The following is a 16364-nucleotide window of genomic DNA, read 5'->3' on the forward strand; positions in this document are numbered from 1 at the left end:
CACCTGTTCTAAGATCTTGTTATCTATTATTGTTTCAGTTCTTGCTGGATCTTGTCCTTTAAAGGCCATAGTTTTTGATTTTTCTGTTGATATTATCATACCATAATCTTTGGCTATCTCATTTAAATTTAAAATAGCTTTCTCTAAGTTATCTTCAGAATCCCTGTCGGACCCCTTGGTTTATCTCTCTCGTATATGATAGCTCGTGATTTAATTTTATTTGTATTTGATTATTTTCATATATACTTATGATAGTTTTTACGATATTATTTGGTATTTGTCTTTCTTTTAATATGTTAAATAATATGTTTCTTTTAACTTTGTCAAATGCTTTTTCAAAGTCAATAAATGCAATACGTGTTTCTAAATTGTATTCTCTTCTTTTCTCTATTATTAATTTTAAACAAAAGACTGGGTCTATACCTGGCCTTTTGCCATTACAAACTTGAAGACAAAGGTAAGGAAGTTAGTAATGATGTAATTTTTCATGTAGTACTATCATGTACTGTACATCCCTTGAGGGTATATATCAAGAATTTGATGATGATGATGATGGACACATAACAAATTCTTCTTGTAAACATATTATTCTAGGAGACAGAAATTTAATTGTCATCAGGCAGCTAAATATCCAAGGTACAAGTCTGTGTGTGTGTGTGTCTTAAATATTAATGCGATGTTGAATACATCTATACTTACTTAATAACCCATTCCAGAGCTTGGCCAAGGGACACCGGTTTATTCTGAACATAGTTAAAATCTAGTTGGTGAGACAAGTAAGATGTAGATTCCAGCAAACGATTAAATTCTCTTTCAACCATTTCATCTTTCTCTTTTGGTACCTAAGAATTTTGAATTTACATATTAAAATATTCTGCAATATCTAAATCAATTTTATTTCAGAAAAAGAGATCAGATAGCAGCTATGATTCAGTATGAAAAGATTTAAAACAAAGGTGGTACAGGTGATGATATTAGGGCCAGCATCACAAATAATTAAATGTTTATAATTAATAAATTCAAGAGTACATACTATATCATTAATAAACAGCAAAGAATGTTTAATTTGTAAAGAGAGAGTCCACTAGTGATGTACTAGTTTCTTGCTGAGATTCATATATCACTAATGGAAAGCGCATGTATGTGTGTGAGGGGAAGATTGAATATTGGTGACTTTGGAATCTTTTCATTTGTTAAAAACTAATTAGCTCTTAATTCATCACAAATAGTTTTTATAATCTAGAAGCTTACCATTTTTGTCCAAATAAAAATAGTCAAAATTAAGCTAATTTATTCATCTACTTCAAAAGTGACTGAAATAACTGTTCACATTATTTCATTTATCTGTTTTTATTCCTTGACAAAGTCTTCCATTGATGAGTATCTCTGAATATTAACTTATTGTTGAGATCTGGAATTATGACAAAGCAACTAATGCTATAAGGCCAGTGTATCATATCTGGTAAACGATATATTCTCTAGCCTGTTTTGCAGAATGAAAAAATTAGAAACCCAAAATGTTTCTGGCAGCAAAAACCTGCTATCTCCATATAAGACTAGCTAGCTCACCATTTTCCAGCTAGCTGGAAAGCCTTTATAAAGGTATTCACAGCCTATATGGGATTTGCGATGATATATGGAATGGTTGCGATGTGTTTATGCCAGGAGAGGTTTGATATCAGGGTAATTTCAAGAAGAGAAATCTCAAATTGTCTGGAAATTTGGGTGTCAAAAAGAATACTGGGAAAAAATGGTTCTTTTTTATTTTTTTATGAGAAATAGGACAGAACTGGGTTTTATTAGCATTGAAATTGATGAAGTTATCTGAACCCCACTGGAGGATGGCTTGGAGATCTGAATTGAGGGCAGTTGTGGTTGATCTTCCGTAGGTTGATGTGATTTGTGTAGAGTAAGGTTTATCAAATGAAACGAAATGAAAATTGTAAGATATTTGCTACTTGTGATATCCAATTATCTTACATTAATTTTTTCACAATCTTTCTCAAAAAAAAAAGAAGGTATTTCTTTCATATTTTCTTCGGAGTATCAGTTCCTTATCAGTTTAGAATATGAAGGTAATTGAAAGTTCTCAGTTTCCTTGTGGAAGCTTCATCACCCTTAAATACAAAAAGTTTATTTCTTATGGGTTTACAGTGTATCAAAAAGGAACTATCCTTTGCTTCGGGAGAAACTATATAATCACTTTTATCTGTCGCAGCTTTACTTAATATGAAGGAAATTCATCTGTTAATTTTGGGATAACTATCTGTTTCCCTCATAACACTCTTATCCAGCTTTTTGGCTTCAGAAATTCCCTTAAAACTATTTTCTCCCCTAAAACTTCCAACTCCCTCTCTAGAACATGGTCTCTTTCTGTGTTCTAATGAAAGCAACAGCTGTTCTATTTTTTTCTCTCACACACACTCATTCAACTTCCTCTTCAGAAGTACAATGTTTGTGCAAGCACACTACTGTCTCACATGGTAATCAACATGCTGGTGAGGTGAAGAGCACTTGAAAACAAGTCAGCAGTTCTACAATGCCATGAAAGTGTCATCGGAAAGTTCCATAATTTCTTCTCTCAAGCCAATGTTACAGAAATAATTAAAGTACACTTGAGGCAAGTCCTTTTTTAAAAATAAAATATCACACTCAAATAGTTTCTGATGGGCTGTAAGTAACAGCTTTTTTATATAAACATTTCTAATTATTACAGAAATAATGTTTTTTCCACTATACATTTTTGGAGATGTTTAACTACATGATAAATAAATATAAAAACCCCACAAGTTAACCTTTCCTTTTTATTTAATTATTTTATCAAATCTGGGATAGCAGATCTTCAGACTTTAGCAGACCAGCAAGTTGGGGTAAAAATCTGAATTTTTTTATATATGTATGTGTGTGTACATATGCAAGAAGCTAAAAGTCTATATCAAATCAGTACAATGTGAGTGGACAGGGATCTAGAGAAAAGTAATTTGTTGATATTCTTTTTAAAGAGCTGGGGATTGTGGTCTCCGAGGAATACCTCATAGGAAGGGCTGTTCTACAGAACCAAGATAAATTGAATGAAAGAGGAATGGGAATAGCAGGTTTGGCAAGTCAGCAAATAAACTATAAAAGGATGTTTGGTAGCTATTACTTGATTATTGTACACATAGTGGCCACTGAATTAGAAACCTTTATGCAGATGTACATAAACATCACTTACGCTGCATATATGCAAAATATTTGGCCACGTGCATCACATGTGTTCTAGGCAACTATTTAAGAATGATGCTGATCAGTAATTATCAATAGTGTTGATCACAATGGGAAAAACAAAGGATCTTTCAGAGTTCGATAAAGGACTTGTTCTGGGTGCCCATCTGGCTAGAGTCACAATTATGAAAACAGAAGAGCTGACTGGTTTCTCAAAAGGTGAGATATCTTAGGCTCTTTCATTTAATCAGTGAAAAGATAACCCACATTGCTTGTCTAAGAGCAGTAATTGTAGGACAGTCTTTCAGGAATGAGATTGCAGTTGTCTGAGAAGACTTGTACTGAAAAACTTGTACAGAATTTCCTGCGTGCAGCAATTGACCAAAGCATTTAATGAAGGCTGTTTCTGATCCATATCTCCCTGGACTATGTGCAGGGAATTGAAGAAGATCGGTATTAGCAGTTGCATGCCTATATGGAAACCACTGATTCTATGAAAAACTGGAAATTTTATCTACAGTGACTGGACAACAAAAATAAGTCATGTGGTCCAATGAGTCATGGTATGCCTTGTTTTGTACCAATGGAAGGCAGAGAGTTTGGTAGGATCCCCCTTTGGTAGGGTTCTGAAGGTGGTGTCATGGTGTGGGGCAAGTTCGGCTGATACAGAATGGGTCACCTGATATAGGCAGAAGTTCGAGTGTCCTCTAAGGAATATCTGAACATCGTTGCCGATCAAGTCCACCTACAATATAGGCTTTTTATCCAGCAGGTGACAGCTGTTTCGTGGATGACAATGCTACTGTCCATTGCACAAGAATTGTTCAGTAAGAATGACAGTGACTTCCACTATCTTCCCTGGCCACCACATAGCCTGGATCTGAACCCCACTGAGAATGTATAGGACATGTTAGAACAGCAGATTTGCGAGTGAAAAAAGCTCTCTTACATCAAATCTGAGTGAGTTAAAGGACTGTCTGGTGAACACCTGGTATGTCGTAGATGTAGATGTAATCCAGCACCTGGTGGAACCTATGCCAAACCTCGTATGTACTCTAAATTGGACTAAAGGAGGTCCAGCACGGCATTAAATAAAAGTTTCTAATTCAGTGGCTGGTATGTGTAGGTTTATCAGAACTGGAGGGCAGCAGAACTGGCATTCATGAATGCCAGTTCTGCTGAACAACTTCCACGGATATATCTCTAGAAAAGACACAACTTGAAAATTGCCAATGAAAGATTTTGCGAAAGAAAAGTTGTCAATTAGTTGAACAGCTTTCCTCTGTCTGGTTGGACAAGTGGAGAGCATACCTGTTCTTCAACCAACACGTCATGGGTTGGAAACCCCACTGCAGTCATGGATGTTAGTAAACGTCTTCTCTTGAGGAGCATGTATAGCTTTATAAGGATTGTCTTTAAAAATAAAATAAAAATTAAATTAAAAAAATAACAGAGCACTGAAGAATGCCTGCATTAATAGGAAAATCTAAAGTGAGAATACTCACTACAATTACATGTAGCATCGAGAGAAACCTAGCAATCCAAATGAAAAATGTGAAAGGGAGATCATAAGATGATTATTTGCTGAGAAGCTCTCAATGCCAAATCTGATCAAATGCCTTGTAAAAGTCAACTGTAAAACACAGATTTCTTCAAAACCTTTCCATACATATGTCTAGAGAAGGGTGACATAGGCAAGATCAGCTGTGGATCTTGATTGGTTGAATCCATAGTGGATTCTACCAGTCAAAATGTTCTCACATTTGGAATGTTGTGTGAGGAAACCATCCTAGAAATGTTTCATGCTATCCAACAAGAGAGGTAGTCTGCTTAATAGGAGTGGATGAATTTAGAATTTGTAAATATAAATATGAATTTGTAAATAGTGTTAGTAATTACAGAAGTGAGAAACACTGTCTTGAATGCAAAAGGATATGAAGGTTTTTGGGAGGCGGAGAAGGCTATGGATGTGATATATTGGTACCAGGAAAGAAGAAAGCTGGCCTGAAAGAGAAATGGAGGAATGATCAAAATACACTATCTACCAATAATTGTCCAGACACTTCAGCAATTTACAACTGATACCAGCAGGGGAACCCTAATATTGGGTATGTCCACTTTGGCTTTTCACCTCCTGCAACCTTTTAAGGGAGGCTGTCCATCAATGTGCAGCAGACATCGGGTGGAATCTGTTTCCATTTCTCCATTAGCATGCCGCTAAGTTCAGTGACAGATTGCAGATGTGCTGCTGTGGACCTCAATCACTGCTCCAATTCATTCGTCTCACAGATGTTTGATGGAGTTGAGACATGGGGCATTGTTGTCTTGATAGTAACACAGGTCATTTCCCAAAAAACTCCACAGTGTAGGCAGCAACCGATTATCCAGAATATTGAGCTGCCTTCATGGAACCAAGGACAATGACCAGTGGTCCCACTCCAAACCAGCTGAATGCTCCCCACACCATTACCCCTCCACCAAACTTCACTGTGGGTGAAACACGCTGTGGTAACAATTGTTTACCAGGCTGCCTCCACACCCTGCCATCAGACTGGAAACAGGTGAAACTTAAATCATTGCTCCAGAATACTGTTTTCCACTGGTCAACTGTCCAGTTGACATGTTCTTTGCACCAGGCCAGATGAGCCACCCTGTTCGTTGTTGTGATGTGTGCCACTGCTCTTCCATAGAAAACCAGTAAATGGAGTTCTTTTCGCACAGCATTAGTGCTCACCATGGTGTTACTGGCACTCGGAAACTCATTAAGGATGGTCTGTGCCAATTGTAGCTGGTTTTTGCTTGCCACCCATTTTAATACCCTCCTCCCCTTGTGGTGGCTGCCCTGGGTGTTTTCCTGTGCTAGCAATGCTAGAATGTTTCCATTTGTTGATCACATCACCACTAATTTTGAATGCTCCAGTTGAGCAGCAATGGCATGTACGGACATGCCACCAAGGTGACAGCCCACAATGACACATCTCTCAAAGTCACTGAGTTCATGTCGTGTTGCCACACCACCTGTATTCAACTGATACAATGAAATACTGCTTCCTACTATCTGTACACTGGTTTTTATGTTATTAATAAACTTGGAATGTTCCATAACTTCAAATAACAGGGGTATCCGGACAATTATTGGTAGATAGTGTAGCTTTTTATTCTATCATCATCAAATTCCTGCCATGTACCCTCAAGGGGTGTACAGGATATGATAGTACTACATGAAAAAAATTACATCATTACGAAATTCCTATCTACAATTTTCCTCAAAATCAGTCTGTTACTTGTCAAGACTCCAACATTATCAGATCTTATATTTCTATCGTCTAAGGCACTTTGTACCGTACCAATCCACCTATATCTTCGTGGTCTTCCTCTGGGTCGTTTTGCTGCCAACCTGGCAGAGAAGACTTGTTTTGCTAATCTTTCTTCGCCCATTCTGTTTAAGTGACCATACCACCTCAGATTAGATCTGCTAACGCATTCCTGGATGCTGACAATGTCAAGTTCTTTCCTAATATCCTCATTTTTAATATGATATTGCCATTGATGCCATCTGTTCACACCTATAATCTTTCTCAGGACTCTCATATCTGCGGTCTCTAGTCTTTGGTCAAGTGTTTTACTTCTGACCCAGCTCTCAGATACATAAGTTAAAACTGGTTTGAACACTGTCTTGTATACAGCTAATTTAGTGTTCCGACTAATTTCTCTCTTATTCCATATGAATTTATTCAATTGACTTCCTACCATGCCAGCTTTGTTGATTCTGTTTGTCTATTTCCATATTTAATTTACCATTTTCACTAAAAATCGTGCCTAAATAGCTAAAATGTTTCACTGGTTCCACAGGTTCTCCATTCACAACACAGTTGACATTTTCAATGATTCTGCCTATTTTCATTGTCTTTGTCTTTTTATTGCTGACCGTCATACCATATCTATTACAACAGTTATTCAATTTAGTCAGAGAATCTTGCAGACTTGTAGTGGATTTATTTAGAAGTATAACATCATCTGCATAAAGCAAAGAGCTGAAATTGACATCTCCAATTTTGATATCATGTTTAATACCACTTTCCTTCATAATGTGATCCATATAGATAATGAATAACAGAGGAGATAATGTACATCCTTGTCTCACACCAGATTTAATATTAAACCATCTTCCAGTACTTCCATCAATTCTAACTGCTGACTTACAACTCAAATAAAGACTAAGTATTACTTGATATAATGCCCCATTGACACCATATAACTGTAGCGTATTGAATAGTTTCTCTCTTGGCACCTTGTCATATGCCTTTTCCAAATCGACAAAACGTAAATACAGATCTTTGTTATATTCCCATGCTTTCTCAACTATTTGTCGTAAAGTGAAGATCTGATCCTGACAGCCTCTATTTGGCCTGAATCCAGCTTGTTCTTCACCAAGCTTTTCTTCCACATTTCTTCTCAACCGTTTCTCAAGTATACTTGCATAGATCTTGCCAGGAACACTCAGTAGGGAAATACCTCTGTAATTCTCACATTCAGTTTTATTTCTCTTTTTATATATGGGTACTATGAGAGCTCTACTCCAATCATCGGGAATTTGTCCCTCTGTCCAGGCTTTCTGAACTATGCAGTGCAGCCACTGTAAGACCCTTATACTACCATACTTCAGCATTTCTGGTCGAATATGATCTACTCCTGCTGCCTTTCCACATTTCAAGCCATTGATGGCTTTTTCAACTTCAAGTATGGATATGTCCTGACTGCATGCCTGATCAGTGTTTTTTACCACTGTGCTGTCATCACTGCTTGTTACATTTAACAGCCTTTCAAAGTAATTACTCCATACTTCAAGGATATCTTTTTCTCCCGTTTTCATTTCACCTTTATCATCTCTAACTCCTTTTACAGCACTCTTTCCTCCATTCCTAAGCTTCTTCAACAACCTCCAGAATATCTTACCACCTTCTTGATATTTATTTTCTATGTTCTTGCCAAAGTCCTCCCATGACTTTTGTTTAGCTAGTTTTACACAGTGTTTAGCATTCTTGCATTTGTCTCTGTATTCTCTAAGAGCACAAGCTGACTTATTTGACAGGAACTTTTAATACATTTTCTTCTTTTCCTTCATTGCCTCTTTAACTTCCTGTGTCCACCAGGGAGTTCTGATTTTTTTTTTTTTTTTATCCTTGCAGACAACCTCACCACATGCCTCTCTGGCAGAATCAATCAATGTTTTCTTCAGAGTTTTTTTTTTATATTTTTTTATTCTTTTTATTTTTAGTCTAACATTATTTAATATTATGAAGTAACTTCAGTTCTAATAAATATCTAACAGTCATTCATTGTTTTCCAATTTTTTAAATATTTAATATGGTAAGTGGTTTCATCTGCTTGTACATCAGCAAAACTATGGATAGGATTTAAGGTTGTTGAGGAAAAGTCATTAATGTATAGATGGGCAAAAGTGCAGAACCTTGGATATTCTGTGATTGTGGAAAATTTTTTTATGAGAACTTTTAGCAGTTTGTAATTTAAATGTTCTACATACCCTCTGAGTAGATTTTTCCAGTGAGATTACTTCAGGACGGCGTTCATTATCCTTGAGGGTGTGAGACTAGAAAGCAAAACAGAAATTAAGAAAATTTTAATCATGAAAGACAGAAGAATTTTACTCATAAAATAACTGATACATTTAATGCACCCACTTTTTCAATGCAACACAGAATAGACAATACAATGAAAAACAAAAATATAATCCCTGTCAGAAAATATATAAAGAATCTACCACTAAATAATTCTTCTTACAGTACCTCTGCAGTATAATGTGAAGAATAATGGTGTCGTTTGGTAGGAAAGGTTTGAGGCTGAATCTCATGTAGGATGGGATGAAATTCAAATGATAAGTCTAAGAAATTACAAATATTTAGAAAGGCTTTTCAACTGAAGACAAGTTATTTGGTCACATAGAGGGATGGTATAGTTTTTACTTCCACGGAACAAACTGGCTGAAGACCATATGCTATTGATGTACATAGGATGAACCTCACCTCACCTCAACAAACAATGATGACTAAGGAGCTTGGCTTCGCATAAATCTAGTTAATGATATGGCGGGTAGTTAGTCCTACCTAAGAAGTCTGCTATATATTTTGTGGAAGGAAGAACAATTTTATGGGAGTAAAAACTCTGCCGACTCCATAAGAGACCAGTTTCAAGTGAAATTCTCTTAAGGTTCTTTACATAAGAAAGGGTAGAAAGTCTCCATAATGCAACATGCTAGAATGGTTACAAACTGGACATCCAATGCATAAAATCTTACTGCAATAACACTTGTGCACACCACCTCACATCAACCTCATCAGAAAAATGTAATGATGTTCACACAATTGTAACACAGAAAACTACATTTTGAAGAACGTGAAAACATGTGTTTGGAAGCAGAAACAGCTTATCTTGAAGTGGTTAATTCCCTTAGAATATGTAAGTACAAGTTTCAAGCTTCAGTTTCAATATTTTTAAATAACCACATGTAAGTTTCTTTCCTTCTCTTTCTCTACTGTGATAGCATGGATTAAAAATCAAAAACACTTTGCTATATGCATGCTGATAGCACAAATCCACAAATTAAAGACTTAAAAATTGTACCCACCTTTATCCAAATAAATGAAGTGAAAAGTGGATGCTGAGAAAAGGAGAACAAGCTGCCAATTTGGGAATTATCCAACCAAACTATATTCTAAATTCACCATGCAAATATCTATATACTACAGGAGATAAGTGATGCTCATCCTACACTCAGAAATTACAAAACTTTTCTATTTTATTAACTAATTTCTTCAATTTAACTTCATTAACATTTATAATATTAATTAAATATTAACCATTTATAGATTTAAATTCTAGTACATTACAGAAAGTGTGCATTTTATTCATCCAAACTATGACAGTTTTAATAAAACACATGAATATATATATTTTTTCTTTTAATTATTATTATTTATTTATTTTGTTAATCCCACCAACAAAAAGCTATGCAGTACATTAGTATTAGTACTGTGTTTGAGCAGTGTAAGGATCAGATAATTTAGAAACTCTGCTCCAAAACTTAAACAAGGAACTTTATCAAGTCACTTCAGATCTTTAATAAATAGTGGTTGTCTCAGGGTATTTACATTCATCTCTCACCTAAAGACATTCCCAAAACATCAATACCCACAGTGGAATTTGTGGGTATCCGTTCCACATACTGATCAATGTAGAGCAGATACTTTTACCAATTGGCCTAGTTGACACATAGATCCCAGAGAATTTCCATTCAGCGAATCCATTTAGGCTACTCAAAAGTAAAAGCTAGATAAAGTAAAAGAAGGCAGCCACATAATCTCTAAAGAATGCAGAGAACTCACTAAAGCTTATGACTTAATGTCCAATCCCAACCTTTCTCATGTTGCATTTTGTTACTGGGTATCCATTTGGATGCTGAGAAAAGGAGAACAAGCTGCCAATTTGGGAATTATCCAACCAAACTATTCTAAATTCACTGACATCATAGAAACTAAATATTCATCATGACAGTAAAAAATAATGGGATATAATGCTGGCAGAGGTATTGTTACATTATACAAGACTGTTGTTTTTGTCAGGGAATCAGTGTAAGCAATGATTTACTAAAACAACACAAATAGAAATTAAAACAGATATAATCAATAAGAAACATTAGTGAGAGGGAAAAAAAAAGTGTAGATAACAGAGGATGAGGGTGTGTCCTCTCACATAGCTATCTCTGCTTATGTGAGAGAACATTCCTTCAATGTTTGCTCATATGACTACAATTTGTGTAAGTTGAATTTGTTGTCTTGTAAATCATGCTGTTCAATAAATGGCTTAAATTTATTCAAATATTTTAATAACTGTCATGAAGAAATGGAAAATTCTGGCTCATACAGTTTATTTTATAATGTAAACCAATGAAAAGCATATAATGAGACATGAAAGTAGCTTAGTAATCAAAATCAACTTAATGCTTATAATGAATGAAACTTAATTTTTAATTTTATAATTTCTTCTATCAAAAGAATTAGTTCACTTAGCTTATGATTATGTTCTAAAGTTTTAATTTCATATTAAAATAACTTAGTATTTAAATAATAATAAAATAACTTAATTATAGCAAATTAACTGTATGGGTCATTCATCCATTTAACATATCGAAGAAATTTTCACTATTACTGCTATTTATTGAAAAACACTCTAATTAACAAACTGATATGCATTAATACAAACTTTTTTCAGTTAAGTTCAGTTTTTTTTCATTTTAAATCACTGGGTTCAAATCCCACAATAGCATGAATGTTTGTCAGTCTTCAGGTTATAAACAATTTTCATTAACTAATCTGAATCTTCAGAAACAGAATTCTTTGGTCTGGACTATAAGTATATTAAATTCCTGTTACAAAATATATAGCAGAATTTTAAATAACAAAGTAATAAAATATTCTGAAAACTTTATTTTAGAAGTAAAGAATGGATTTAGAAAAGGACGATCATGTATAGACCCGGCCTTTTGCCTAAAATTAATAATAGAGAAAAGAAGAGAATATAATTTAGAAACACATATTGCATTTATTGATTTTGAAAAAGCATTTGACAAAATTAACATTTTATTTAGAATATTAAAAGAAAGACAAATGCCAAATAATATTCTAAAAGCTATCATAAGTATATATGAAAATAATCAAATAAGATTAAATCATGAACTATCATATAAGAGAGAGATAACCCAAAGAGTCGGACAGGGATGTCCTCTTTCACCAACTCTTTTTAATATTTAGCTAAATGAAATAATAATAATAAAATGGAATAAAAATTTCCATCAAGGTATTAAACTTTCTCCTACTGTGAACTTAAACACTCTCCTTTTTGCTGATGATCAAATAATACTTACAAATTGTGAAGATAACTTGCAGAAAGATATTTTAAATGTAAATGAGATAGCCAAAGATTATGGAATGATAATATCAACAGAAAAATCAAAAACGATGCCCTTTGAAGGACAAATCCAGTAAGAACTAAAATAGTAATAAATAACAAAATTTTAGAACAGGTGAATTCATTTAACTACCTAGGATGTATGATTACATATGAAAATGAAAAAAGATATAAACCTAAAAATTGCAAAATATTTAAAAATAACAGGTATAATTAATCCTATATTTAAACCAAACCTAGTACAAACCAGATTAAAGTATACAATACATTAGCCTTACCAGTCCTATGGTATGGAAGTGAAATCTGGACAATAAAACAAAATGACAAACAAAGATTAATAACAGCTGAAATGAAGTTTATGAGAAAAACTGCAAAGTATACTCTATTCAACCACAAAAGAAATGAAGAAATTATGAAAGAATTAAAGAATTAAAGAATCAGTAATTAAAAAAAATTAAAAATATAAACATAAATGGATGGAACATGTTAAAACAATGAAAACAGAAAGATTACCAAACAAGCCTTAAATTACAAACCATTAGGAAAAAGAAAACTAGGACGTCCTCTTAGAAAGATTCAACAATGACTTCTAAGGCTGAACAAGCCACTCTAGGCCTAAATCCTTGACAGATGATGATCAATGAATACATGAGGAAGGAATGATGAAAGTTCATAATGATTAACTAATTTCCTATTAATGCTGTATTTATATTTTCTGAATATTACTCATTATTTTTGAATCCCTCTCATATACATTTAACTCTCACTATAGCAAACTTATAAGGATTACAGGAAGTTTGTTACAGTAGATAGTATACAATCTGAATCTTCAGAAACAGAATTCTTTGGTCTGGACCTTGGTAGTTTGTTATAAAGCGAGAGTGAGTTAGTTATAAGGTGTAGTAGCAAACAATTACTAGATTTACATCTGAAAATATTCCAGAATAACTTACTAAGGAATTAAAGACATATACTGATAAAAAAATGCATTATTTTAATAAATGAAATAAACAAGAAGGTAAAAAACAGTCAAACAAAAAAATGTACTGTATTGCCATTTGATTCAAATAATGGGCACTTCTGACGAATCTTATGGAGCTCCATATTAATTTGTCTGCTAAGAACCGTCATAGGATTTCCCCCTAAAAAAGAGAAAAGCAATTATGAAACAGTGTACCTTCAAGACAAATTTTTTAAAAGTGCTGCAATAAAATTCTCATTTGCAAAGAGATTATAAAATTAGAGAAATTAAAAAATGTATGGTCTTCGATGTTAAATTACAGTATGCAGTTTTCAACTTGGCTTGCTAAAATTAAATTTTAGTAAGCAAAGGCTCCTCCCACTTTGCCATTCCCAAAGAATACAACCCTCAGTTGTTCAAAAACAAAAACAAACAAACAACAAAAAAGTAAACAGATTCCTCCTTTCTTCTTATCCTCTTGTCCATACACAGCAATGATATGCTATAGGTCTTGTAACCCTTTCGTGCGAGTCAGATATGAAAAAAAAATTAAATTACCATATGAAAGTATCTCTAAGTTTCTGTTTAGAAGTAAATCAAATGACTGGCTTTATTCATTGTTCATTAAGATTTTCTGAGTTTTTTTATCCAAAATCATAACTTATACTTTGGAAGTTGCAGTGCAAAGATTTTACCTATTATGTTTTAAAATGCAATGATTAAATGCAACACTGCATATAATTTTTTAGTAAGTAATAAATAACATAAAATGAATTTTTATATACTGAAGGGCATCTTCAGCATGACTTTCAAATTAAACAAGAACAAAAAACTGATATATTCAACAATGACAAGCACGAACTGCACATACATGATACAGAACATTGTGGTCTAATTATATTAATGTTCCACTAAAAATAAGTTTAAATTTTATACTAATAAAAATATATGCATAAGGTAAATCTGTTTCATGTTATTTATTAATTATCATGTCTTACATTTCCATATGTTACGTTATTTTTTGGTAGGAATCCTTAATATATACAGAGGATTTGAAACAGGGAACGATTGCCATTTAGTTTTAAACAGGATAAAAATGAATATCATACTGACAAGAAAAATATATTCAAAAAGTTTTAAAAAGAATCAAAGTACAATGGCTTTGTATACTCAAATGTTATTGGGGGAGGGGAGGGAAGGACTTTTTTTTTTTTTGAACAAAATAATCAAACCTTGGAGATTTAGTAAAAGACCCTGAAGAAAAAATTGATTAATTCAGCCAGGGAGACATGGTGAAGTTGTCCACAAGGGTACAAAAATCAGAATGCCATGGTGGACTCAGGAAATTAAAGTGATAGTTATGGAAAAGAAGACAGTTCCTAGAGTATAAGTCAGCATGTGCTCTAAGAGAATACAGAGAAAAAAAAATGCAAGAAAGGAAAGCAGTGGATAAAAGTAGCAAAACAACATTCATGGGAAGACTTTAGTAAGAATACAAAAGATAAATATCAGTAGAGTTATAACATGTTTTGGATGTTATTCAAAAAGTTTAGAAATGTATTGTACAAGGAACCTAAGATGACATGAAAAACTGAAGATAAAGAGATATCTTAGATGTCTGGAGTAATTACTCTGAAAAGCTGTTAAATAAAACAAGTGACACAATGGTAGTAGAAAATGTTCAAGAGGAATGAAATTGGGAGTACATAACAATACTTGAGGCAGAGGAAAAAAGCCATCAAAAATGTGAAATATGGAAAGGCAGCTGAAGTAGTTAACATCCAACTAGAAATGCTCAAATATAGAAGTATAAAAGTTATAAGTGCTGCACTGCATAATTCAGAAGAGAGAACTATGATGCTGAATTCAAGATGACTAGAGTGTGAAATCTATAATAGCAGCTATAAAAAAGGGGAATAAAACTGAATGTGAAAATTACAACAAATTTGCTGACAGAGTATTTTCCACATAAGATTTATACAAGCATACTTGAGAAGAAGCTAAAGAAAAATTGAGAAAGGGAAATTTGGAGAAGGACAAGCTGGTTCCTTCAGATCTAATTATCAGGATCAAATTTTCACTTTATGACAAACAGTGAAGAAATCATGGGAGTATTACAAGAATCTGTATTTATATTTTGTAGATCTAGAAAAGGTATCAAGTACAAGTCTGTAGGATTCCTTAACTAAATTGCGAAAGACTGAAAATAGACAGGAATATGAAAACATCAGTTGCATCCTGAATGGAAAACTTATAAAAGTAAGGCATCATTCAGGTATGATTTTAGTGAAGCTGACAAATTAAATATGGAAAAAGACAACTGAATATACAAAACTGGGATCAGCTGAATAAATCTGTATGGAATAAATCTATACAGAATAACAGTCAAGTATATTATATATGACAATGATATTTTTGTTTTAATCCTAATCAAAGTGCAAGCAAACAAAGTATGCACATGAAGTATCTTCACGACTAGTTTAATTGTATATAGTCTGTCAAATTCACACCAATTGCCGAAGTATCCCATAATGCAAAGCACACTTCCTTTTGGATATGTATAATGCCATGCATAAGGAGAAAGGTCATTACTCAGTTCACTTTTAACCTTTACTGAGGTCTCATCAGAGGGAACCAGAGCCATCAATGTAGAATTTAAATATTTTCCATGTACAAGTAGTAAAATGGTATCGCCCTGTTATTAAAATACTCTGGATCAGAGAAAGTTGCAGGAAGTCATAGAAATCTCTGATTTGAGAGCTGGGTTAGAAGTAATGTAGTTGGATCAAGAATTGGAGAACACAGATATAAGCTCTATGAAAAACTAAGGAGGAGGTAAAGAAATTAAATCAATGGCAGAATCATATTTAAAATGAAGATATTTGGAAGGAACTGATTGTTAGCATTCAGGAATGTGTGAGAAGAAGTAAACTGAGACGGTATGGTCACCAAAAACAGAATAAGAGAGGGAAGATGGCAAGAAAAAGATGCCAAGAATACAACGATATGTGAGATTTTAAACTCTCTGGCAATATTAGTAATTCTGCAGCCTTCTTCAAGCTTTCTAATAATTCTTTTCTGCATGAAATTATATCTAGATGATGTCTTTGAGACATTACAAGACATCCAAGTTTGCTACTTTATTCCTTCACGAAAAAAGCTTCCTTCAAACACAATTTGCTTAGTCTTTTATACTGTTAAGTGCTACCACATT

At 33.6% G+C, this 16364-nt stretch overlaps 1 protein-coding gene across 1 annotated transcript in view; it reads right to left on the reverse strand.

Moving 5' to 3' along the window:
* The window catches only part of Su(var)3-3 (lysine-specific histone demethylase Su(var)3-3), a 648388-nt gene that overhangs the window by 548319 nt on the left and 83705 nt on the right, over window positions 1–16364 (reverse strand). The window contains exons 7-9 of the mRNA XM_090409239.1: window positions 13237–13331; window positions 8750–8815; window positions 700–842 (exon numbers count right to left, since the gene is read on the reverse strand). Of these exons, the coding sequence (XP_090265365.1) occupies window positions 700–842; window positions 8750–8815; window positions 13237–13331 (304 nt within the window). The remainder of the gene's footprint in view (window positions 1–699; window positions 843–8749; window positions 8816–13236; window positions 13332–16364) is intronic.

This window comes from Typopeltis vanoorti, chromosome 19 (assembly GCF_054136105.1).
Source record: "Typopeltis vanoorti isolate ZY-2024b chromosome 19, IOZ_Tvanoo_1.0, whole genome shotgun sequence".
In the NCBI taxonomy this organism is placed as follows: Eukaryota; Metazoa; Arthropoda; class Arachnida; order Uropygi; family Thelyphonidae; genus Typopeltis; species Typopeltis vanoorti.